At 38.5% G+C, this 26,957-nt stretch overlaps 2 protein-coding genes across 2 annotated transcripts in view; one reads left to right on the forward strand and one right to left on the reverse strand.

Annotated features, from left to right (window-relative positions):
* dnttip2 (deoxynucleotidyltransferase, terminal, interacting protein 2) lies at positions 1-10,203 on the forward strand. The gene is made up of 7 exons (XM_038281087.1): positions 1-140; positions 1,887-3,778; positions 5,297-5,435; positions 5,563-5,658; positions 6,795-6,959; positions 7,072-7,181; positions 9,763-10,203. Exons 1-7 carry the CDS (start codon positions 66-68, stop codon positions 9,854-9,856), a joined length of 2,571 nt encoding a protein of 856 aa, XP_038137015.1. The 5' UTR covers positions 1-65; the 3' UTR covers positions 9,857-10,203.
* spata6 (spermatogenesis associated 6) overlaps positions 9,684-26,957 on the reverse strand; it is a 20,704-nt gene continuing 3,430 nt past the window's right edge. Inside the window, exons 6-11 of the mRNA XM_038281121.1 lie at positions 25,162-25,242; positions 19,415-19,840; positions 17,383-17,514; positions 16,679-16,719; positions 14,221-14,427; positions 9,684-11,095 (exon numbers count right to left, since the gene is read on the reverse strand). Coding sequence (XP_038137049.1) covers positions 10,990-11,095; positions 14,221-14,427; positions 16,679-16,719; positions 17,383-17,514; positions 19,415-19,840; positions 25,162-25,242 — 993 coding nt within the window. The 3' untranslated portion in view covers positions 9,684-10,989. The remainder of the gene's footprint in view (positions 11,096-14,220; positions 14,428-16,678; positions 16,720-17,382; positions 17,515-19,414; positions 19,841-25,161; positions 25,243-26,957) is intronic.

Genomic DNA, 26,957 nt, shown 5'->3' on the forward strand with positions numbered 1-26,957 from the left:
TGTATCGGGATCGATTATTAAGGTCTTGTCACACCCGGAAGAGAAAGAAGAATATTGCGTCCAAGATGGTGGCCACCAGAAGAGGAGGACGCGTGAGCTCTCCCACCACAAAAGTAGAGGAAAAACAGTCAGTTGTCCAGGTACGTGTTGTAGATAAAAGTATTTAAAGCTGGAAACACATCAAAGGCTCTATGGAGGTTTGGTCGGTGTTAATTTCAAAGTGTCTCGTGGCTGGTTGTTCACGCGCGTGGATCTGCCAGTTCTTCACGTGGATGAGATCTGAGGTTACATGTGTTTTCAAAACAGAAGCTACTGGAAAACAAAACAAAACAAAATACTTGGACGGAGTAGCTAAATGATAAAAATGGATTCAGACATGAAAGGAGGCTCTGTAAACATGGTTTCTGAGGAGGATTTTAGAAATACCAAAATCCACTGATCTGGTCTTAATTTATTTATTGTCTCATCAATTCGTATTAGCTTAAGGATAATATAGACTCCTCTTCTTGACTAATAACAAAGTAAACTTAAATAAAGCTAGTAATGAGTTATATTTATTAGTAACTTACATTAGATTTGGTAAAATATGAAAATAAATCACATTTTGTAGCCACTGAATGCTAGTTTGGAATAATATTTTTCAATTTGTCTTTTATTTTAAAACAGTTTTACTGTCGACTGGAAGGAAATGCCAAACAGTACCTCTTTTTTTATTAAATCACACAATGATATTTGCTTCCATTTATAACAGAGATGCAACAGCTGTGCTCTGGCTGCTTTAATATAACTAGTATAGTTTCCGTATTAAATGTAACATTATTTTTAAACATGCAATATTAATTGATATTTTTGTATAAGGTGAAAATAGCTACAATTAATGTCAATATAATATGTAATTTTGATATACGTTCCTGTAGCAGTCATGTTATTTAACATGATAACACCACTATGCTGTTTTGTCTAGTTACCATATGCTGGGAATCTCATGTTGAGAAATGATCCATGGATGCAGACCTGAAAGGAAGACGGTTGGCTGTGTTGACGGTTTTAAAATCAATTTCAAATATCTCATATAATTTTGTCATGGGTTTAACGGTATTAAATTTAACTCTTGTTAAATGATGAAGATGGATGCACAAATGGGTGGAAGACTTGAATAAAATGCCCATTTTCCACCTTATTAATTTAGTTGTGGTTTTCAAATGAACTGGAGTCCAACGAGCTGATATCTTGTTAATTAGTGAAGCGATCTGTTATCCAGATCCAGCCCACAGTGGTCTGCTCCAAAGATGGCCGACGCTCCCTGTCTTTAATATAGCAGCAGTCCTTTCTTTCATTCCATCTATTTGTCCATCCCTTTGTCTTCCCTTTCCATTCTTCTGTCCTTTTTACGTGTTTGCTTTAAACATTTGTTTTCTTTCATTCCTTGGGTCCTTCTTACTTTTCTTTTCTTCCTTGTTTTTTACCCCAAATCTTTCCTTCCCCCACCTTTATTCCATTTTTATGTCCTTCCCTTTCCCTTACTTGCATTTGTCCTCCTAAGTTTCCTCCTGTTCTGTCTTTTCTGGTTTATTTGCGTCCTTTTATCTGTGATGCATTCATGGTAAATATCTGCGTTTGCTACTTTAAAATGAACACAAAGGACGGAGTATTTTGGAAATTTTAGTCTGGATGATTGACATACAGAGGATGAGATTTTCCTTCCTTTTGAAGGACATCTATATTCTGCTGACCTGTTATGTCCCTATACTTGTAAATTTAAAAGCCACAAGCCTTTAAATAAATATAAATAAGCCCTAAGATAATGTTACTGTGTAAAGAACTTTATTTTTTAATGATACTGTAGTTCATGGAGATATATCTCTATATTGTTATTTGTTAAACAGGCCACCCCCTCTACTGCCAGAAGGACCAGGAGGGCTCAACAAGATGAATGCAATGCCCAGCAGACCCTCGGAGAAACCTGCAAAACAGGACCTTTAGAAACTCCTGCAACCTCAAAGAAAAGATGTATGAGATCCTCCAGACTCCACAGTCCAGAGGAGCCCTCCACTCCGGTAAGCTCCGTCCAGGAAGGGGAGATGTCTGATGTGGAGTCGCTCTGCTCCGCGGTGTCAGATGCTGAGCCCCCACTTACACGGGCCAGAGGGAGGATGAGACCGCTCAATGGGAAGGATCAGGAGCATGAGACATCCGAGGTGGAGTCCTGCTCCTCTGCCGTGTCTCCAGCCAAACCAAAAATCAGCAGCAGCCGAAGCACAAGAAGAAAGCCTGCTCAGACTTCATCACAGTCTGAGGTGGACAGCGGAAAAGTTGGAACGGTGCCGGAAGCAGAGCCCTCCAGCTCTGCCGTGTCTGAATCTCAGAGAGTTACTAGAAGTCAGAGGAAAGCCGCTCCCGCCAGAGCCTCCGTAAGACGACATGCCGAGGATTCAGAGCTCTCTGAGGCAGAGAGCGGCACATCCAGCATCTCAGGGCGAAGGTCCAGAAGGCTTATTCGCCCTATTCCCATTCACCTGGATGAGCTACCTGAAAGCTCCCAGTGCCCTACCAGAACAACTCGACAAACCAAGGCAAGCAGGAGGACAGCAGTTTCCACAGAGGAAGATGATAAGGAACCGTGTTGTGACTCTGAGGGGTTTGAGTCTGGACCCACCTACAGTCTGAGCACCTGTAGACGAGGCAGGAGCCAGTCTGCTGTTTCTAAAACTGCTCTGGATTCAGAATCTGAGGATGTGAATTCATCAGGGGGGAGCAAAGGAACTCCCTGCAGCAGCCGTGCAGGGTCAGGGAGCAGCAGTCGGAGAGCTCCAACATCTAGGCGGTCTACAAGGAGCAGCAATGTTTTAGAAACGACTCAAGAGCCGTCTGAAGAGGAGAGTTCTTTCAACGATTCCAAGTTAGAAAGCACCGTGTTCGGAGAGGACATGGACAGCACTCTGGTGGAGGAACAACAGGTTCAAACATCTGGAGAGCAGCAAAGTTTAGTCAACGCTAAGATCATCTCCAGTGGAGCGGATGATGAAAAAGTGGACGAATCAGAAGATGTGGAGCTCCCAGGGTCAGCATGTGCTGAAGATGTCAGTGAGCCTGCAGTGATCACCAAAGACCTGAAGGAAGAGCTGTCCTCTGAAAGTAAAGCCGGAGAGGCCTTAGAGATGGACATGGAGGAAGTGATTCCACCATCACAGCCAGTGCAGACTCTCCAATCTGTCCCAGAAACAGCAGGTGGCACAGACTCTGAAATGACAGAGCTGATCGAAGAGAAGCAGAAAGCTGCAGACGAGCCTCTGGAGGATGAAGATGAAGCTGATGCTGATGTGGAAATCCTCCCCAGTGTGGAGGAAACGCTGGAAGCTCAGGTAAAGGCGAGCCAGCAGGGAAAGGTCTCAGTAGAGTCTGAGTCTGAGCAGCAACCTAAGGCAGCTGTTGTCCAGAAGACAAAAAACATCAACCTCCTCGATAGCAGCGATGATGAAGATAGCTTTAGCGAGGAAGAGGAGGATCGAATGTCTGAGGATGATTCAGGGAGCAGAGAAGAAAGAGCAGGTTCTTCCAGCGTGTCCAAAGTTGCCTCAGCGTCTGCAGTGGAGGGGCTGTTCATGATCGACACTCGACCCGGACAAGATGCTGACCAGCAGTACTACAGAGAGGAGGAGGAGGAAGAGGCTCATGGAAAAGCACAGCAGGAAGACGAGGAAGAGTTCATAGATGAAGAGGGGGATGAGGAGGATGACGAGGATTCAAAAGTCCTGTTCTTCAGCAGAAACCCTCAGTTGTAAGTGAAATAATTTCTTTCAGCTTTATGGAGAGAACAATGTTTAGACTCTACATATCAGAAGAGTTTTTATTTCTTTCCCATCCAGCCATGAGGAAAACAGTTTTAGTTCCTAAGTGTGAACACTGCTCAGTTATTTCTAAACCCGGCCTTAGTGAATGTTGAAGAGCCTTTGAGGCAAAAAATACGCCAATCACCTTTCTGATAAAATTCAAGGTGAGCGTCTTTCACGCTTCCTGTCATATCCCACAAAGACGAGAACAAAAGCCTCAGATTGACGGATTGTTGTGGAAACCTGTTGACCTGGAGGACATGCGCTCCTGGAGTTTTCTAAGGCTGCGTACTGATAAAGGATATCAGGTGCTGTGTTTGCCACTATGAAAGAAGACTGCTGAGCAGAGTGCAAATATATAGAAGGGCATCCGTTTTTGGCCAAAGAGTCTAAACTTTTAGGAGAAACATTCTTTTTTTTTTTATAGCTACTCTCTTCTAACCTTTTTAGCAATTTTGTGCACCAGGTATTCACTGACGGGTCCACCCCTTAGTAATGGGGAGTTGTTGAGGTCATTGTTGACCCAGCAAGACCCAATATTGGCCCATGTCTCTGAAGAGGGAGTCGTTAGGGTCAAAGTTTGCCTGGGCTGACAGGTGAGGTATTGCAGACCAACAACAACCTCAACGACTCCCCATTACTAAGGGGTGGACCTTGGTCACAAAGCCATAACAAGGCTTTGTTGGTCAATTCTATAAAACTTGGGACTCAATGCTAATCCAGACATTTAGAATTGAAAAAGCTTCCTGAAGCAAAATGTCTTCAACTTGGAAAACAAAGTCAAGTCTTTTTCATTTATTTATTTTTTACTTTTTTTAAATGACTATGACCAGGATGACTGAGAATCTTCACCTGCATAATGAGACTTCCCTTACCAGGAGGTCACTGATTGTGTGTTGGGTCACAGAACAACCCTGGATCCTTCTTTAGCCTTTTTTATTTCTCCCCTAGTTGGTACTTTAAACTATTATTACAATGTCAGTGGAAAAGATCACGGATGGGCTAGCAGCTGCTCTCTTGGTCTCGTTTCATACACCCCCCCCCTCATGGGCCTCATGTTGTTTCTTTTTTGTTTTTCTCCTAAGGGTGACAGAAATTTATGGAGGCAAATTGGAGTTTCTGATCAATTTAATTGGGCCCTTTTTCCCCACAATGTAAAAGCTACTCAAATAGGCAGTTGGGATTTTCAGATTTTGGTTTGAAGAAACCTTTGAAACTATGAGTTCATTCCTGTAGGAGGGGGTCAGACTTTACAGATTGGCAGAATAAAATCCTCCATTACTTTGAAAGCTGCGTCATTATTTAGTCTGTTATGGAGTTGCTCACTTGCATATATATTTTTTAAGGAGATAGTTTAGGTAATGTGGTGCAGACAGTAGAGCTTTCCATTTCTTTTGCTGCCAAACTGAGAGTTTAAGACATGGCGGCTGCTCATGAGAATTTCTCCCTCTGCCTATTAATTTCAGGAAAGACTTGTCCAGCCGTATTGACCCCGGCCTCAGGGTGAAGGAGCTCGGGGGTTTATACATCAGTTTTGATGGCAGCAAATCAAAACCTGTCTCCAGCTCACTGCAAAAGCTGAAGGAGAAGAAGAGCCATGATGAGGTAAATTACCAATTAGATTTTTCATCCTTTGTTTCTCAGAAAATGAGCTGAGGGGCAGAATGAATAATGAACTAAGTATTAGTTTGGGATTTTAGATTCTTTGTTCGTTTCTTTCTCTTGTCCACAGATAATGAAGAAAAGTGTGATCGGACCGGACTTTGAGAAGAAGGATGCTGTGCCTCCTTACAGTGAATCGAAACAGGCTTTAAAGTTAAAACGCAGAGTAAGTTAAAGCCACAATCCTTTATAGTTACCGTTTTTTATTTCTTGCTGACCCTTTTACAAATTGAGTCCCCCCCGTCCCTCAGTGAGGTCTAGAAGCACTATCTATATTCAGCCATTCAGCAAAGATCCTGCTACATGGCTGTACGTCTTATTTTGACATTTGACCAATTAGATGAGCGCTGTAACAATATATTACCTACTGTAAATTAAGCTTGAAAAAAAAAGTTAAGTCAAGAAAAAAAGGTAAAAAGCTAATTTAAAAGTTGAAAAGTAAAGTTAAAAAAGTTAATAAGCCTAGTTAACAATTATATTTAGGTTTATAAACTAAAAAATGTAAGTGCCAGTATCAGCATTAATGCCTCTAAGGTTATGTTGTACCAAAAAAAATGTTTCTTTCACTCTTTCTTTCTTTTAGAAGCACTTTTGCATTTTTACTTAAAGGGATAGTTCGGTATTTTTGACATGAATCTGTATGGCATCCCGATCACCAGCGGCATGCAATCACACTGACTTACCCCTGGCAGCGTCCTGTGAGCAGAGTTATCGTCCAGTTTTGGTCAAGCCGAAAGTAGTCCTGCAGGTTTTTAGGAACAGCGAAATAAAACGTTTCTCTTCCCAAAACATTATGTGTCCAAAAGAGTGATATTTTCGCATCCCAAAAACATTGTAGTGGAAAAAGTCACACGTCGTTATCAATTGGTCCTATTTTCTCTCTGTTCGTATCAGTGGGCGCCGTCATTCAGACAGCGAGCCCAACAACAGCCATGTCTCCTTCCGCGGCAGAGGGACGATAACTCTGCTCACAGGACGCTGCCAGGGGTAAGTCAGTGTGATTGCATGCCGCTGGTGATCGAGATGCCATACAGATTCATGTCAAAAATACCGAACTATCCCTTTAATATATTCGGGCAAGTGGGCGTTTCTTGTTATTACATTGACATTCATTTTTGCCATCAAAATATCCATATTATTTTTAATGTTACAAAGGTAATAAGGTCTATAATGGGTCTTGTCATAACATTATTGGCTTAAAATTTTGATTTTCCAAGTATTTCACTGAATTCCTTATTAAGGGTTAACTATTTGTACAACCTCAGCATCAGCAAAGCTTCTTCGATATTTCTCTTTTTTTAGGCAGAGAGGGAGAAATCAACAGGAGACGGTTGGTTCAATATGAAGGCTCCAGAGATTTCCCAGGAATTGAAAGGGGACCTTAAGCTTCTGAAGATGAGGGGGTCCCTGGATCCCAAGAGGTTCTACAAGAAGAATGACAGAGATGGGTTCCCCAAATATTTCCAGGTTGATGACACAGTTCACCTTATGATTATCTTGTTGTACATTGCAGTCTTTTGAAATTTCATGCCTGATGCCTCTGTTTTATTGCATCCCTTATTCTACATGACTGACCCAGATGGGCACAGTGGTGGACAGCCCGGCTGACTTCTATCATTCCCGGATTCCCAAGAAGGAGAGGAAGAGAACCATGGTGGAGGAGCTGCTGAATGATGCCGAGTTCAGACTGTAAGTTAAACATATAAAGAGTTAGCATTCTGTAAGATAAGAATTTAACAGTTTGTTCTGTGTAAATTGTTTTACACTAAATGTTTTTATTACAGTGGTATAATCTGAGTTAAAACTGTGGAAACATCATGTAGGGCTGGAGTCCAGCTAATCGGCCACTTCAGTTCTGATGATTTGTGAAAATTAGCAGTGTGTGATTTCAGATAAACTGTTTAATTTGATTTGGTCCTATGTTGTGGGTCAGCATTCTAGTGAAACATAAAACCCCATTTACACTACCTTTTTAAAACCATGCCAGAACAATCTGAACACGGTAACCGAGAAAACTGAGTGTAAATTGGATGCAACTGACCTGGTCTGTTCCAGACACATTGAACTGCCCAAAATCTAGAACTAGTTCAACAGGAGGACTCAGCGCGGTTCATCTGTGGGGCAGTAGAGGTTACATCCAGTTTGATCAGTTCCTACCAGCAGAGTTTGTGTTCAAAAACATCCTGGTTGTCCAAGCTGTGCTCTGCTAGAGCTTTGCAAAAGAAACGGGGCCAAATCATCACTGATCCTTTTCCACATATCCAGTCTCTGTTTCACACCAAACTGTGGTTCTTGCTTTTGAAACGACCAAAACGATTTATTTGTTAAAAACAAATTTTCCCATTTAAGGTTCTGGTAGTTGTAATTGGGTCAGTAAACATTTTTTTGACATGCCTTTTATACATTTGGCATTTAGACAGCCTCTAAGGGTTGTTATGGAGATGTGGTGACCTCATAAGGCCATTCCTCCTTTTAAGGGGAGAGCCAAACTGAAGCCCCCTCTGCTTCCTGTCAGGTGTCATCTTTGAACTGGACTATCCCGTGGAGCGTTTTCATAGAAGCCTTTTTGAACAAACTGCATTAAGATCAGTAATTGATTGAGCTTGATTGGTGCTGGTCTAGCTTTACTTGTCACAGTTCTTGGTTTGCATTAATCCAGTGTTTATATTGGTCCCAGTATTTAATAGTGTTTCACCAATACCAGTATCGGGCGGGGCCCGATCCAGCACTAAAATGTAGGCATCGGTATCTGCGAGTACCAACAAATAGGGCACCGATACCATTTTGAGAGCAAAAAGTTTATTCAACTATTGTCATCCATTCCAGGTAGGCAATAAAAAGTTCTACTGGATTCACTGTTTTAGTCTTTTTCTTGCTTTACAAAGGTAGGCAGCATCTTGACAAAGCCATGATGGCAATTATTTTACATCCAAGTAGTATGCAGCTCTTCATATATACACACACACAGGCGCATCAATTTCAAACAGATGGTATCGGCCAAAACTGCACAGTCATGTAACGTTATCGGGGCCAAAAAATGGCATCGGCGCGTTATTGGGGAAAATGGGTCTAATCCACAGGGGCAGATTCATTCAGTCTATTTCTATAATAAATTTAAGTCGGGTTATAAATCTATGGAATAACAGATTTATCTGCTCTTTATGGGCATTAGCGGGATTAATCAATTTATGAAATACAATTAATATATTGATTAATCTTTTTTAATACTTATTAGGGCTGAACTATTTTGCCAAAAATTTAAACTGTAATTATTTCCAACCAATAATATGATATAGTTTAGATTTTCCTTTGCACTAAGCACGAGCTTTTAGATGTTTCACTCCAAGATTTTTTCATTATCTTGAAAGCTTGCTTGTTCAATGTCCATCATTGCAGAACTTTACTGTAACCTGAAAGGCGCTCACTTCTACTTGCATGCATAGATCTGTGTGCTCACTGGAAACTCTTTCCTTTCTACTTTAAAGTTATTACTGCAAACTAAAGTGCTGGACTGAAAATTAAAAAAAAAAAGTCTCCTAGTCTTCTTAAATGTCTGAAATTGACTTCTGCAATTTGAAAATTTTGTTTTGTTAAATTTTGCAATTGCGATTAAAAATCAGCCCATTTCATGTTAAAATTCAGGGAGCTATAAATATATATATATATATATTTATTTTATAGCCTCTTACAATTATTCTCTGCCTATATATACCATTTATAGTCTATGCATACATAGGTTCTGTACATATGTAAATAAATAAAATTTATATCTTGTGTATCACTTCTGGATGGATGCAAACTACATTTCGTTGCTTGTACTTGTTACAGTTTAACGAAAATAAGTTGAATTCTATATGAATTCAAATTTTGGTGATTACTTTCAGTCTATATGGATTGTTAGGGGAGGCTGTCAGTACTATGTGAAAACAACTGTGGCCTTTCTTTATTACCGTATGTATTTGTTTATTTTGCACGTTTATTTTGCTGATGAATGTGGAGGTTTCTCTAAGTGGTTGTTTCTTGTGTCAAGTAATTGTAGAAATTAAGTTAATCCCTTAATTTCCCGTTGGACCTTTGTTGAGAAACATCCTCTTTTTAAAGCCCATTAGAAGCTATTAGTAGGTGAAGTGCAGTGAATTAGTTTCTCTAATGGTCAAAGATTAATAGGTAAACAAAACGAGATCCATCCTGTGAATATAAAGTGACATTTTATTGCTGTTCAGACTTGGATTCAAATAAACAAAAATAAAAATGTATTTTCTCTTTCCAGAAAAAACAAAAAGAAGTACCAGCAAATTATTGCGGAGAAAGCAGCACTAACAGCTGGGAAGAGGAACAAGAAGAAGAAATTCCATAAGAAGTGAGGATGTGGTGAACCTCCATCATAGACGCTGATATTCAGTCCTTCATCATGAGGTCCCTCGTTGAAGAGGACGATGAACGTATCGACGGCGAGGCACTAAGCCGCTGTGGCTCCTGATCTTTGAAGACGAGATGATTCCATAACTCTGTACAGTCATCAATAAATAGGCCTTCATTTTGTCACCTGGGTTCATTTTTTAAAACATAAGACATTTCAAAATGTATACCTAAAATCTAAATAATTTTGCCTAAAAAGATTCTGGTGATTAAAATGAAACTTAAAAGTATCGATTCTATTTGAATATAATGGTCACTGAGCTGCAGAATAAAAGAGAAAAAAAAAAGTGTTCTCAGATTGACTGGAGTTTTTATTTTAAGACCTTTTAATTTTGTGACCTAAGTAATACAGGAATCTGTGCAGCAGTCAAACTATTATTACCGGTACTGCTGTTGGTCCAGATGTTCCATTATTTTTGTCGCTTTATGTAAATCGGGTTTAATTCGGTGTTAAAGTGAAGAGAGGTCACATCATGATTAGCTGCGATAAACACCTGAACAGGAGAACTACACGCCATCCATTCATGTAACACTTATAAAGATGAATGTTTTTATTTCAGTGGCGTCTGAGTCTTTGTGTCATCTGCTCTTTTAATTCAGGATTACTTTTGTTCCTTTTTTTTTCTCGTTTAAATCTCTTCAGTCTTTAGCTCAGGGCTCCCAGCAGTAGCTCTTGGCTATCGTCATGCCTCTTTTGTGTTACGAGGCGAGCCCTCAACAGCTGCAGCTTACATCCTCCACGTCTCCTTCCCACACATGCAAAGCGGTGCTTCTGTATACCCGAGCCAGTTTAGTAAATGCCTTCAGCAAAAACAGAAAAAAAAAACAGCTCTATTTGGTTTGCACAGCCATTAGAGAACAGAGAATGGGTGGGAGGAAAAAGAAATGGCCTTTGTGTTCTCCAGATGTTTAAAACATGAACTGGAATAAAAGGAACATTTGAGAGATGGTTTGATTTCTATTAAAAAGGTGCAATTAAGAATTAATACTTTTTAGCCCAAGAGACCTTATTGGGAAAACAATTGATGTCTTAATAAACAATTATGTATTAAGGGAGTAAAAACGCTCATGCAGTGAATTAAAAGTCGCAGCTCCTTCTGGGGTCCCAGCTGGTTTTGTGTGTCTGCAGAATCTTCTGGACCCGGCTATGGATCTGCTCCCAGTAGGACGGACCAGGCTGCAGTCTGAGAAAGACCAAAGAATATCTTGATCACATTTTCATCCACTATGAGGGCTAGTGAGATAAAACAGAAAGATGGATTGTTTTAAATAATGCATGTTGGTGAACTAAGCTGTACGTTTCTTTTATTCATCGTCTATATCTGCTCGTCTCTGAAAGGTGGATTTGCATGTTTTCTAAACCATGACGAGGCTTTTATTGGGCTTATCTATAAAAGCTTGGAGGTCAACGCTTCTCCAGACATTTTGAATTGAGAAAGCTTGCTGGATGAGAAGCGAAACATCTTCAAACTTGGAAAACAAAGTCTAGTGGTTTGTTTTGAACTTTTTTGGACTGAACATCGATTGATCAGTGAGCAAAAACCCTACTTCTAACCCTCATACTGAGTGACCATTAACCGTCTCTCTACTTAGCAGATGTTTCTATATCACAAGGATAATAATTAAACTTTATAGATCTTACATTGGAGAAATTTACCTCTAAATTTATCCCCCTCCCCCTTGGGGAGCAGTGGGCTGCCATTGTGGGGCGCCTGGGGAGCAATGGTCTTGCTCAGAGACACAAAGTGGCAATCTGTGGGAGTGGGTTTCAAACTCACAACCTCAGGATTCCAAGTTCTATGCCCTAACTACTAGGCTGCCACTCCCCCAATATGGAAACATATTCCAGGAAATTACAACTTTTCATATGCTCTTTTGTACTATATACAGTCTTTTTATGTTGTTTGTTGTATTTTTATCTTTAATGGCATCTTGCTTTAACTCTACATCAGAAACCAGGAACCAGAATGTCCCTGAAGGAGTAATCCCAAGGGATAAATAAAGTTGGATCTCAGTCTAAGTCATGATTTTAGGACACTAGAAGGAATCGAGTAGCCAGAGACAAGTCCTGCATGCTCTGAGAAAACATAAAAACCCCATGCAGAGAGATCCAGGCTGGGATTTGACCAAGTTACCAAGCAGCCAGCATAATCTACCTGGAATCCTCTGAATCAATAACCTAACCAAGAGTATCCTCTAAGCTGCAGGCTTTATTACTCTGCTACTCTCTTAATAATGTCGTTATTAGAGCTTGATGATAAGTTAAGTAATTTCTTTATAACTGGTTGTCTTACAGCAGAGAGACATCTATAAAAATCCTGGAGGTAAGTAACAGACATCTGAGTCCATCGTGGTTTCTGGGTTCTTCAAAGTAAAGCCCCCTGAAGCCCTAAGAAATGTGTTTTTAACCCTTTCCAGACAGAATTTTGTTTTTCTTTATATCAGAACACAACTATCTAAACAAGGTTTACTCTTTTCAAAGATACTCAAATTTACTTCGACTGATTTCTATGATGTGAAAACATACACTATATTTCTGTAATGTTACTTGTGTCCACTAGTCTGCGCTGCAACCAAACTTGTGAGCGATGATGGTGAGATCAAACCCCAACACTTCAGGTCTTTATCAAAAATAATGTTCCCTTTTTTTTTGTCTAAATAATTCAAATTTTTCCTTATAAAAATAATTTAACAATAGTTTATTTTTCATCTAAACAAATGACCAACAGAATGGGGCACAATAATTCATAGGTTTTCTCCGAGAAGTCAGGACACAAAAGGTTGCGGTGATAAAAACAGATCCTTCTTTATTGCCTCTCATCCACGTCCATTTGTCGGTACTGCAGGGGTGATAACTGACAGATTGACTGGTGTCTCGTCCTCGCTGGCACTGCTGGAACAGGAGCTTTTCATTTGTAATCAGATAAACTCAGTACCTGCTTCAAAAAGTCATCAAGGACAAATCATCCTGAGACATGAATAGACTGAGACTCAGAGGCTTAGAGGGCAAAAAGCTTCCACTGGCATCTGTCATTTTCTTTATAGACCAGAGATTGGTGAGAAAGACGTGCCCCCTTCCCTGTCAGAGGGAATCTACAAAGGCCAAGTCTAATCTCCCACCCAGCAAATCCTGCAGTGCTTCCAGATGAGAGAAAAGTATCATTCATTTCCCACAATTTACTTTGCAGTTTAGGATTGTTTATTGATTTTAATGTTTACTTATGGACTGAACAAAGCAGAGCAAACAAACAGAACGGGACATCGGTTCTATCAGCGCGCTCAGCTCACATCTCCTGTGATTGATGACAAGGTCTCTCCGAACGTATTAAAGTGTGCATCGGGTCAAATACATCAGTCTCAAGCAGAAACACAAATCAATACCATTTCCTCTTTGTTTACCCTTCTCGCTGCCTTCTTTGTCAGTAATGACCAAACATGACAAGACATCAGCTTCTGTAATTTAAAAGGTGGAGGGGAATTCATGCCTCCCGTCGAGTGTGATCAAAATTAAAGATTAGATGTGTATGTACACAAACACACACACACACACAGATCTGCCCGGCGGCAGCGGCGGCGCCACCGTATGCAGACACCTCTTGGGATTTCCATATATTTGCCGTACATGGCAATTAAGAACTCATACGGGTGCCAGTTTTGGTTTAGAGATCTTCTAGGCAAACACAAACAGCGAGCACAGACGGATCTCCACAAATTCGGGACAAACATCAGGAAGAAAAATGAGGATTATGGCGGCTCTGGCTTCGGTGTGACAATGAGAACAGTTGGACTCTTTTGCAGCAAACATCCTCAGTTTATGGAAATATTTTTTCACATCTATCATTTAATCACAAATAACTGAATACAAGTAACTCCTTCCATTTTAAATATAATTGGGTTTCTTTTTCATTATGTTCTGTATCACTACAGCTTGAATTATTATATTTCCAACTCCCGTGATAATTAGTTAAAAATAACCTGAATGATAGAACTGTAACTAATATACAGTCGTATGTTTACATTATCACTGCTGCTTGCCTTTATCACGGCTATCACTGCACTTTAAAAAATGAAAATGCCTTAGCTGTACTGAACGATATTTATTTTTGTATACACTCTGAGTACAAAATGATAATGAAATCTGTTTAGGTCTAGTTAAGTCTCAAATACACGAATCACCATTAGCTCTCTGGCTGCTTTTGGTTTTTGCAACATGTTAAGAGTGAACCAAAGATGCATTCATTTGGGCAAATTCTTCCATGTTGAAAAGGTTTAATAAAATGTGGAAACCCTGTCAGGAGAAGGGATTTACCTGTCTCTAAGGGAGCAGCTGCTGACATTCAGAAGCTGTCCTGATTCTGTCCTGGCCAGGCTGGAGCGAACTGATGCAGACCCCCTCACTGGGCTTTTGATCTGGGGTTGTTGTTGGGATCTTATCTCTGGAGACGCCTGAACTCTCACTGAAGCTGATTCTATCTGGAAAAGGTAAAAAAAAAAAAAAGATTCTGACAGTTTCAACCTTAAAACTTAAAAAAGAAAAATATGTATGCCGTTCTGCAAAAAAAATATATTTTAAAGTCATCTATATCCAGGCTTTCATTATTGATAAGTTGGCAATGTTTCAGAATGTCTAAGCTAGGAATGTCATGATAGTCAAAAAAAACAAAACAAAACTGATAACCAGGAAAATATTTAATACTCAATTTATTTTTTAAATACCTTGGGGATAAAAATAATGGAAAATAATATAAGTCAAAAAATATTTTCATTAAGATAAGAAACTCATGTAGACATGTGACTTGCTTTCTCAACAGATTCATAGATGTGTTCAAATAAATACAAAATAAATCTAAGAAATAATAAATATAAGACAATTTAACAATCTTTTAACGTGTCTTTTAAAGTATAAAGCAAACAACACTTGTCTTAAAAAGTGCATAGTCAGGTAATGTCCTTTTTGAGCCTAAATAGAACTCCAGCACCCTGTGTAATGTGCAGATGTAAACAGAGCGGCGCCATCTGATGGCAGTACCACAAAACTAGGGCTGCGACTAACAATCATTTTGCTAATCGAATAATCTGTCAATTATTTTTCTATTATTAACATTGGTTTCAAAAATGTAATTGGTAGCAAAAGGTTAATTAAATAAATTTTTTTTACAGAACCAGAACCAGGTGAAACCAAAACTTTCCACTTGAGGAGTTCTGGATAGAGCATATTGACGGACTGAGTTTTTTTTTTTTTATCTTAAATGCAAATGTTTATATATATATATTTTTTTTTTACAATTTTGATATTATTACTGCTCTAAGAGGGTCACTCTCAGCTAAAGGCATGTTTAAGAGTCTTTATACTCCAGGAGTACTGCCTTAGTTGACGATTATCTAAATAATCGAGTTGTCATGATTCATCCAATTAATTATTTCAGCCCCAAACAGACCTTTTAGAAAGCCAAAAAAGCAATGCCTTGCAGTAAAGCAATTAACAGCTCAGAAAAATTTTAAAGATACTCCACTCTTATCTCCCTTGGAATCAAATATTTTGTGGAGTTTTTTTCACATTGGACCCTAGAATTAGCTCCATTATTTTGACGCTTCACTGTGAGACGGCTTGTCCACAGTAGAGTGCTGCCTTGTTTAGCGTCTGCTCACATGTGCAGTATCATACCTCCATTGTTATTGGACTGTAGATATACGCAAAGGGCTTGATTTACTAACAAACTGAGCAAATAAAAAAAAAAAGCATAAAACCCAAAAGTAAGAAATATTATGCCAGGACAAAAAATACTATGCCAGGACAAAAACACTTGTAACATGTAACTTGAGTGAGTTAGTGGCATATACATTTAAGAAATACCAAATACCAAATTGATACTTAAATGCACCTTTAAGAGTCAATACCAAACCACATTAGTATTGTATGAGGTTACAGTGTTTAAATGGGGATATTTTACAGAGAATAAATATCTTTGACAACCCTAGTTTAAACATGCCGCTGACAGGTGACTTAAAAAGGTTTTCACACAATCTTTAACTCTAACTTCTTCAACTCAACTTCAATATTTTTTATTAGGATTGTATGCATTAGAAAAAAACATAAAGCTTCAGAGAAACTGACTGTGAACAAAGTATTCCTTTCAAACTGATTTCAAAATAAAATCCGGCCCATATGGCTTTATTTAGTGCATTTAATCTGATACCTTTAAAGGAAAAGACCGGTCACATTCAGAATACAAACTTCTGAAAGTATTTGAATGTTTTTTACTGGAGTCATCCATGTTTCTAAAAGAACTCTACTCCCACCTAACGGTTTGTGTGACGTCACGGTGCGGTATCGGCTGTTGAGAAAGTCCCAGTGCTCTATCTTTTACTGATTAACGCTAAATTAATTAAATCACAGCGAACGTATTAGTTTTAGGTATAATGACTCATTGGTTATTCCTTGCTAACCGGACTTTTCCTTTATATAAATCTTCAGATGAAACATTGATAATTCAGCTGACCTTACTGACCCAGACAATACTAGTAAATAAACAGCTTAACTAAGACCAAGGAACACAGCATACAAGTTAGAGATAAAGTTGCTGAGAAGTTAAATGCCTGATTAGGTTATGTTGAGTGTGCTGAAAATGTGCCCTCCAGTAGGACAGAGACGCTGACTGCTGAACCACCAGAGAGCTAAAAGAAATGGCTCAACCAAGTCCTGGCTTAATTCCAACTGCTGATCTTTGGCAAAATGTCAGGGCTTCCAAGATGATGTCCGGACTTACCTGCTTTGCTCCCTGTCTGTTCCTTCCAATGAGCGAAGAATCTAAATAAAGACAAAGACAATCTTAAGAGTTGAAGCAGAATTTTAAAATCAAATCCATTTTAAGTTTATTGCATATCTATAACATTGTACAACAAAATACTATTAGTATATACAAAATAAATAAAACACATAAATAAGCTCAATAAATTAAACAACCTCAGTCTGATGCCGACACATAATAAGCTCTATTGTGACAATACGGCAAAGTTTGCCAGAAGCTCAGACATTTCATGGTAAGGGTGTAATAAGAACAGTTCAAACTCTGGTTCCTGAAGCTGCTGTGATCCTGAACAGAGGGTAAGGGCCCTCCAGTGACCACCTCAGCTTCCCTCACTAATAAAATGTGTGTATTTTATGTTTAAAGAAGAATTTTTAATATATTCTACTGGTTTGAAAAGTTGAAAGATGAAAAAAAAGACAGAAAAATATATATATTTGGGAAGTGGAACAGGAATACATTATTTGAATCCTTTAGAGATATCTGTATTAATATACTGAGAGTGTTTAGATAAGGAGCAAAGCCTATTTGTGTTGAATTCCTAAAACTATAAAGTACCTAGTGTAGAAATATTCACCCTCTCTATTTCAGTCAGACATTAACGATGTATGTAAAATGAGTTATTCACCAAATGTGCCAACATGCGTGTTAGATTAAATTGTAGCTTTTGTAAGTCTCTGAGGTCTACCTGTGTGACCAGCTGAGAAACTGACAGAGCGCTGATGCATGCTGTTGTTTAGTGGCGAGGAGGAGGAGGAGGGTGTTCCCATCCCAGAGGTGTTAAAGCGACGAGGGACCTGGAACATCACAGCGTAAAGGGATCTGCTGTTAGACTATTTTATGCTGGAAGTGAAAAAAAAGCATTTTTCTTTTATTGATATGTCCTCAAACTTAAAAGTATAGACAAAGGCAAATCATTTCCTCCTGCAAGAAAATAAACAATTGACAATGCAAAAACATATTTATTTTCCTTTTTACATATTTGAAGCAAATTGGATACTCTTTATAACATTTCTGCACACAAGAATGGGTTGTTCCTCTGAAACCTGCTCAGATTCTTTCCTCAAGAAGCTGAACTACTTCATGAGGTGTTTATTTGTTAAATGCGGCCTGACACTCAATTAATGGGGTTAATTATACAAAGAGGATCACCCCCCCCAGGAAATGCAGAGGCAGAAAAGCCTGTTCCTTCCTCTGATAAAACAATAGCTCTAGTTGAGTAAGTTTCATTTATTAGTGTGACCAAATAGGAAAAAAAGCCTGATACCCATACTTTAGGGAGTTGGGATCCCCATTAGACTGGACTATATTAAAAATCTGCTGTTTTATCTGTAACTTCTAGACACCAAAGCCTTTAACCAGATTTTTCCTTTTTTTTTTTAAGCAGGATGTGTGTTTTTAAATCAAGTCTAGGTACCCCAGTGAAGATAACTAAGCAAAAGTAGTAGAAGTCTATTCATGTCGTCAAAATCCATTAAAAGCTCAGATAAAAAGATTAACACTGCCTTATTACTACATCCTTAACTTAATCTGCTTGCATGATTAAGTAAAATTTTGGGAAGCTCCCATTGAGGTTTGACCTACAGGAACTCAGCCTCTAATTAATCTTATAAACCGTGTGCTTAGAACACATCTATTGCTGGATTTTTAAACAGAGACAACTATGCTTATGTTATTAGCTGTCTTTACCTTGTAAGAACTTACAGAAATGTTCAAACAGAGTCAAACTAAAAATACTACACCGATGCCCATAAGAGCTACACAAGCTTGATGTTGATTTTATGGGTTGGGCTAACAGAAGTTTAACTGCATGTTGATTGTGTGTATTAAAAAGATTTTAGATATTATTTCAGGGTTCTCCCCCATCTTTCATGTCAACGTTCCAGACTGCAATGACAGGCAGGTAGAGGCAATATATGGATATATGGATGGATAATGAGAAGAACCTATCAGGACTTCCCCAAAAAATCTACACTTCAGTTCTTTTGAAATCTAAAATCTTTTTGCCAAAAATTTATTTGGTGTTGTTGTTCTTACCACCTCAGGAAGAAAAACTAATTGCTGTGTTCTTGGTGAGCATGTATTGGCCCTAAGGCACAAGCCGGAGAGAAAGAAATGTTTAAAAAGTAAAGAAAGGAAGCCGGGTAGGAAGGATAACAGGAGGGACATTGGGAATGGGCAAATGGAAAAAAGAGATTTAAGACACAAGAAAGGATGGACAGAAAGAAGAGGTAGAATACAAGGATGGAGCAAAGGCAAGAAAGAGGGTAAAATAGATGGAAGTAGGAAAAGAAGGGCCATATAAAATTAAATTCCTTGTTTTTTGCATCAGTCAGGTTATTCTAGAAGAATCTGAACGAACAGAAGAAGGAAGTGTATGATGAAATAAGGACACAAAGAGAAAGGAAAGGAATAATAAAGGAAGGACATGACAGGGAAACAAGAAGGAAGACAGAAGGGACAAAAAAGAATTCATTAAGGCCTGGAAGAGTATAGAAATACATTTTTATGTTTCCCATTTCTTACTCAGATAAGCAAAACACCTAAATGAGGTTTAATAAGTTCCACACCGTGTACGAACCTTGTCCTTCTTCATATACCTCAAAACCTTCTAAAATCAACTTACTGCTTGCCAAATACTTAATGCTTGAGATTCAAAACAGAAGAATCATAGCAGAAAAAAAAAAAAAATCAAACCAAAAAGGGTGACTGGCTCTCCGTCTCCTTCCGAAAGTGGTGAGGCCCTAGCTGTAGATGGCTGAGCCGCTGCCTGGTGACCTCGGACAGCTGGCACATCTTGCGGTGGGTGTAGGGGGACAGGGCTCTTGACCTGGAGGCAACAGTGGGCCGTTGGTACCCGGCGTTCACAGAAGCTCTAGTGTCACCGTGACTCTTGTTTCTTTGAGGACTGCGGTCAGACGGGGATGCATAAGGAGGACGTCTAGACGCTGTCGTTTGAACCCAGTTTGTGACCAGGGCCTTGACATTCATCCTTTCCTTCCCCTCTTTCCCCACAACACTATCAGAAACATCATCATCTGTTTTCCTGAATGGGGAAAACTTCGTTGTGGATTTTTGCTGAAACAGGGTTAAAGATGGTCTCACCGGAGAAAGACGACAGGCCTGTTTGTGGCGACAGAGAAAGAACACCGTTAACTTCGTCAGATCACGCTGACACTCTTGTCTAAATGTTAATGTAACACACAACATCTGAGCAAGTTCATAGTTCTCTGAAGGCCATAATTTATTCCTTTTTATGAAAGCATCCTCCACTTTAACCATTAAGACCATTGCTCTCAGTTTGACAGGCTTGCTCTCGCTGGACAAAACCATTAAACCATTAGCTAAATGATTCCACTTAAGTGTTATAAGAAAACAGCTCTGCTGCTCCACACTGCCATGGAGACAACCTCTGCAGAATTACTCCAATAACTCTAATGGCCACCAACATCATTCTCTGAAGCAATATCTCACTTCCTGCAGGTAATGCCAACCAGGGATAAATAAGTTAAGATAAAATGTTAATTGCATTTGATGGCCATCTCTTAGTCTAATATGATAGAGAGACATTGGCAGGCTGTAAAACAAAGATAATCTAAATGCTAATTAGAAATATCTCAGCGTATTAAAACTCTTTTTAAGAGAAACCAAATGTTGAATAAATCATCATCAAAGCTGCCATTTGACAATAATCTGATGTAATGGAAATAGGACATACGGTCTCCTCCCTGAATCCCCCACATCTGTGACTTCTATCTGTTTTTCAGTGTTGGACAGGCACGGAGAGAGAGAGAGTTATTTTTCCAGTCCTCAGAACAGAAGGCTTGACTAACGTGATTAGCTGTGATTTTCACCACAGGTTTTTTAGAGGATAAAGACATCATTGGACGAAGTTTGGCATGTTGATAAATCACAGGAAGGTTAACGTCTACAGCTACCCTGGTAGCTCTGTGAAGCTGGTTCTGTCTAAATGCTTCAGAATGTTAATCCTTATATCATGTTTAAATCCCCACAATCACAGTGTAAACAGGGAACGGCTAAGCAGTGATCATCCTAGCATGACATCGACTGAGAAAAAGGACAAAAATGAGTACATCAGCCCTGATGCAAAAAATTATACCTCCTCCCACAGTTATTGGCACCACTGTCCAATGAGGCCCAGCACACATCAGCCTTACTTGAATGGTGTCCGATTGTGTTTTTCACTTTGAAGAGAGGAAAAACTGGTCTTTGTGTAACACATAATACTTAAGGAAAAAGAGAAATAGTACATTACAAATTAAAATGTCCTTTACATTCACTGAATTAGAAATAAAGGTATATATTTATAACACTTCAGTTAACTAACTATTAGAATGTGTTGTTGTGGCACCAGATGCAGGCGAATCTAAGATTACTTTTTAAGTGAGACAAAATAAAATGTACTTGATTAATAAAGCATCATCCTGCCTTTTTAAATCATGTGTGACCCTCTTGTTTTGTATTGTGCATGGTCACTGGTATGAAGAATGCATAATTAGGGCTGGACAATATGAGCAAAACTTGCAACCTAATTGGTATAATTTTATAATTTCATATCATTTCATATCATTTGTACTTTTAATGCTAGGCTTAAAACGTTCCTTTTTGATCAAGCTTATAGTTACAGTGGCTCAGGTTATCCAGAGATATCTCTATAGTTATGCTGATATAGGCTTAGACTGCTAGAGGACATAGGGACACCTTTTTCATCATTCTGCTTCATTCTATCTCTATTCTCCCATTCTGCAGAATTTGTCAGTTGAATCTCTAACATTATGCTCTCTCTGTTTTTTCTCATCATAGTAGCTTCATCTGGTCTGCTCCTAATTGGCTGTCACACCATCCCAGAGAGAAATATAGGCTGTGCTTCTGCAATCAACACCTTTGTTTATAGATGACGGAGCTTGGCTTGTTTTTCAGTGTAGTCCTGTTTCTCTAACTGTGACTAACTGTATGAGCTCTCCTTCATCCTCTGACATGGGAGCAGGCTCTGAGCTCATCTGCCTGGCTGTGTGTTTCCTGGACGGGGCCGCCTGTGGAGCTGGTTGACATTTGCGTTTTTTATTTCTACTTCTTTCTGTATGTCTGCTTCTGTCTCCTTGAACTCCAGTCGGTCTCGGCAGATAGCCGCTCACACTGAACCTGGTTTTCCTCTCCATTGTCGCTACAAGCATCCTCGGTGTGAGGGATTGCTTTCGAGTCAATGAGTCGATGCAATGAGCTGGTTTTCCTTTGATAGAAAACTTTTATTAAATGTGACTGTTTGATCTGGTTGAATTGTCTCTGTAAAGTGCCTTGAAATGACATGTATTGTGAATTGGCGCTATAAAAAAAAAAAGTAAATCGAATTTAATTAGATTTCGGCTTTGATATAAGCAAAATAAAAGCCAGGAACAAAGTAACAAAAATGCCAACAACAGATGCCCTTATTAACTCGTGACAATTATTTCGCCATGTTTTTAAAACTTGAATATAACATTTTAGAAATGATTACTTTAAAACAAAACACAATTGCATTGTAATATAAATCAATATTAATTTATTGATTTATAGATCTATTCTTCATCTTCGACTTAAAGGCTTGCAGATCATCTTGAGCTGAAGGTTGAAAGCTCTATTCAATTTAAGAGTGCCCCCAAGAGGTCAAACAATTATTACCCGAGTTGATCCAAAATAGATACATTTTCCTAGCATTACAGGGTCCAGACTAAAATGTTGCTCTAAGATGCCTAGCCTACTAACTTATTTGGTTCATGGGAAACTTCTTATGTAGTGACTACAAGTCCCACCCCCCTGATGGCCTGTAGTTTGGCCTTGCCTGTCCAGACTTGGACAATATTCACTGATTTCAATCAGATATTTTGAAATGAACTCTCTGCATTTAACCCATCCCCTTAGGGGGCAGTGGATTGCCAAAGTGCGGCACCCGGGGAGCAGTGTGGGGTTAAGGGTCTTTGCTCAGGAACTCAGAGTGCAGGCTGTGGTGATCGAACCGGGTGCTTGCAACCTTCTCAGAGCACAAGTGCACTTCTCTAACCCCTAGGCCAACACGCCTCTTGATGTGCATGTTTTTGTGACACTATTATATCACATCTGTCACCAAATTGGTCAGACTCTAGACATCTGCATTATAACCACACCAAGCATTGGACATGTCGAGGTGAGTGGACATTTATGAGAGGAGACGGAGGACCTGAAAACCATAGAAAGAGTAAATATTTTAACTATTAACTCAAATTTCTTTCTCTGTCTTTGTGCGTCTGTATGTAAGCCGCGTATCTGCAAGGCAAACATTTTTCCCCCCAGACTACTTATAGGGTAATTGTTGCACAATTTTTAGGTATTAAATATGAAACACAGTGTATGAAAAGGACATATAGCAGCTGTTTATGGATTGTAATCCATTAGGCAGATGTTAATGATGTTATAGGCAAATTAAAAGTGTGTTCATTCTGTTGGCTTCAAAGCTGTTTGCTTTCTCAAGCGCATGACAAAAAGAGAGAGAAAAAAATTTCTAGTTGCTATAAATTCAAATTTGCTCTAAGACACCTTGATTATATTATATTAATAATAATTTAGCTTTTGTGGAAGAGAAACAAAAAAAAATGAAACAAAAGGATCCCATCAAAAGATGGCACTGTTATTCTGAAGTTAACATGTCTGTAATGATTGTGTTTGCACTGATGGGTACAGAGGTTCTGTGGGAGAAGCCTTCCTCCTAAAGCTGTTTTAGTAAACAACATAGCTTGTCAGCATGGAAGACATGTAGTCAGGAAAATGCCTATGCTGAGAAGCCATTAGGAGAGAGAAAATGGAGAAATCCTACTGTCTGACAGCCACAGCGGTGCTCTGATCCAGGCATCCCCCTAAGGGGCCGCTGCACAACACTGTGACAATCTGCTTTGGTGACAGTGACATCCCATTCAAACTAATAGCTTAGCTTAGGTTGCCACACCTGGGAGGTGCATGGTAGTCTGTTTGGTACAACATGCCAACCGCTGTGTGAAAGATCATATGCTGCAAAGAAATTGTGACAAATCTTTATTCATGCTGTTTTAACTCTTACTGGGTCTTCTAAGTTCTCTTTGAATAAGATAAAGTGTGCTTCAACATAACACGATTGATTTAAAAGCAAACAATACAACAGAGGAATATTTATATTATCTACTTTATAAATGAGTAGCCTGAATGTTTAGTATGTTTAAAAAAATGTAATGAAAAAGCTGAGCCAACAGATGCATGGGAATATTATTGAAAGGTTAGTTTGATTGCAGTAATTCAATGGTAACAGACAGGTAGGAAACCGTTTCACAGAACGCAAGAAAAGCAAAGCAAAATAAACATCACAATTAATTACATGCCTGTTTGTTTGAAATTGTCTTTTTTTTTAAATAATCAATAGAGTTGACTTTGCATTAAGACTTAATCCGGGTTCTTCAGCCAGAAATGCCTGATGCCCATACAGCATATACAAAAAATGTAGGGTCTGAAAAGTTTAAATTGAAGCCCGATTGACTGTCAGCCACTAGAGTTGATCCAAGACAGGCGTTAAATCCCTGTTAAATGTCATTAGGCAATGATGTACTCAAGATGAAATAAAAGCATTTAAAGTTATTTCTATATAAATAAATTCACACAGAGACCAGAGGTCTCACCAGGTTATTTAAATTTAGCAATCCACTATACATATATATATATATATATATATATATATATATATATATATATATATATATATATATATATATATATATATACATACACATACATACATACATATATATATATATATATATACATACACATATACATACATACATATATATATATATATACATACATTATATATATATATATTATATATATATATATACATACACATATACATACACATATACATACACATACATACATATATATATATATATATATATATATATATATATATATATATATACACATACATACATATACATATATATATATATATATACACATACATATACATACATATATATATATATATATATATATATGCTTAAGTATAATATGATAATCTGGACATGAGTAGCTCCACCTTAAAATACAGCAATGAGTAGCATATAAAATGGAAAGTCATATTGTTTTGTGAAAACTTAAGGACATGAGAGAGAAGCCTCTGTATCAGCATCACTGATCTGCCTCCACATAATTACATTTACGAAGAGGGAACAAACAACCTGGAAATGCTGCTCGTATGGACAGTAGTCATGGCAACAACAGAGGCTGAATATGTTTAGTGAAAACAGACAAATGTGATGGCGAGCAACACCACCCATTATGTCCCACTATAGATTAATCTTTAGCGCTCAGGACATGCAGGATCATATATCTATGGCGAGAGCAAACAAACACACAAAGGTGTTTTAAACAGACACACTTACAGGTGATGGAGCCCAGCTGTCTCTCCCATTACTCTCCTCTATGACTGACGCCGTTGCAAACTCCACTTTAGGGGAGATTCCCTGGCAAGAGAAGGACAACAGAGAAAACAACCCCTTTAAGAGCGAGAGGAAGACAAAAGGAAACATAAAAGCTCTGCAAGGGACACCAATTTACGAGCACAAATCTTCAATCTGTTCCTGAGTCAAGAAAAACAAACAAACAAACAGCAGAAAAGGAGAAAGCCACCAGTGATGTTTAAATAATATGGCATTTTAGTAGAGACATCTAAATTGCTACGTATTCCTCAAACACAAACACATAAAAGCGCTGGCGAAGGGGAGCGGTGTTTAAAGACATTTAAATATGCCAGTTGGTGCCTTGGAGGACAAGGGGGATAATAGCAAAACAAAACTGCAGATGGAGAGATGAAGGGATGAAAGCAGGAGGTGATAGGAAGAGAAAAGGAGAAATAAACATACAAGTTTCCAACTTTTTGATATAGTCAAGATAGGCGACTGCTTTTTAGGAAAATATTAACTTTTATGAAGAAAACACTTTATCAACCACAAAGTGAAGCTTTTTTAACAATTTGATAAGACACCCTAAGATAAGCGGGGGAGTGGCGGCCGAGTGGTTAGGGCATAGAGCTTGGAATCCTGAGGTTACGAGTTCGAGCCCCACTCCCACAGACTGCCACTCTGGCTCTCTGAGTAAGACCCTTAACCCCACACTGCTCCCCGGGTGCCCCATGATGGCAGCCCACTGCTTCCCAAGGTGATGGGATAAATGTAGAGGTAATTTCTCCAATATGAGATCAATAAAGTATTATTATTAGTCCAATATTGATATCGAAAGTCAGTCCGATATCAGCCACTTTCTCTAAAATATCAGACATCAAGCTCATAGAAACACTGTACTTCTATCTACTTTGGTTTAATGTTTATTTAACTCTTTAGGGAATAATAAATGTTTTTTCATACCTCGTGTTGTTAAATATTGTTCTGTGTTTGAGAAATATCACTTGATCCAGCCTTTCCTATCATTCCACACCAGGGGTCACCAACCTAAAGGCTTGGAGCTACTTTATGGATACTGAGTTATAGGAAGGCCTGCCAATACTGATCTATGACCCAGAGAGGTAAGCATTCATCTGAACTTCACATATAATAAACAGATTTTTATTGTTTCCTATCATTTCTCATTTTATTTCAGATATTGTCATTTTAAAATCTGCTTAAATACTCTCTGATTAATATGATTAAACATTCTCAAAAGCTCCTAATTTTAAATTATTAAAAAAAGAAGAGCAACAGAATAAAATAAAATGTCAAACTTAGCTCACTGGGGAATTTTTCTGTTTTAAAGAAGACACTGGGGGCACCCCATGTGATCCTTGAGGGCCACCCGTTGATGACCCTGTTCCACAAAATAAAATGAATAATAAAAGTATGTATGATAGATACTGATATTGTATTGGGTCAAAATCGATATCGGTCAAAGCTGCGATATGTGTATCATATCGGAAATCAAAAGGTTGTATTGGGGCACCCCTAAAGGTAGTGTCTTGTTTCTGATGATTGAATATCACATGGGGATTTCTGTAGCATTTAGATTCGGTTAAAATAAACTTTATAATAAGGACTTTTTTTCTTGTATGACTGTTACAATAGTTAAATTTTTCACTTTTAAATTTTTTCCGTTTTGTGCTTTTTTTTTAAAGCAGGAAACAAAAAAAGTAACACCTAGTTCTAATATTATTATCAGATTTGTATATGTTTTTCAGGTGACATTTTTG

This window comes from Cyprinodon tularosa, unplaced genomic scaffold, assembly GCF_016077235.1.
Source record: "Cyprinodon tularosa strain WSP-4 unplaced genomic scaffold, ASM1607723v1 ctg167, whole genome shotgun sequence".
NCBI lineage: Eukaryota > Metazoa > Chordata > Actinopteri > Cyprinodontiformes > Cyprinodontidae > Cyprinodon > Cyprinodon tularosa.

What these genes read in the sequence shown, in the direction of transcription:
- dnttip2 (XM_038281087.1), top strand. Translation starts at nt 66, where the DNA reads ATGGTGGCCACCAGAAGAGGAGGACGCGTGAGCTCTCCCACCACAAAA. An exon ending in AAAAACAGTCAGTTGTCCAG is followed by an intron (nt 141 to 1,886) that starts GTACGTGTTGTA and finishes TTTGTTAAACAG; the next exon opens with GCCACCCCCTCTACTGCCAG. An exon ending in GGTTCCCCAAATATTTCCAG is followed by an intron (nt 6,960 to 7,071) that starts GTTGATGACACA and finishes TGACTGACCCAG; the next exon opens with ATGGGCACAGTGGTGGACAG.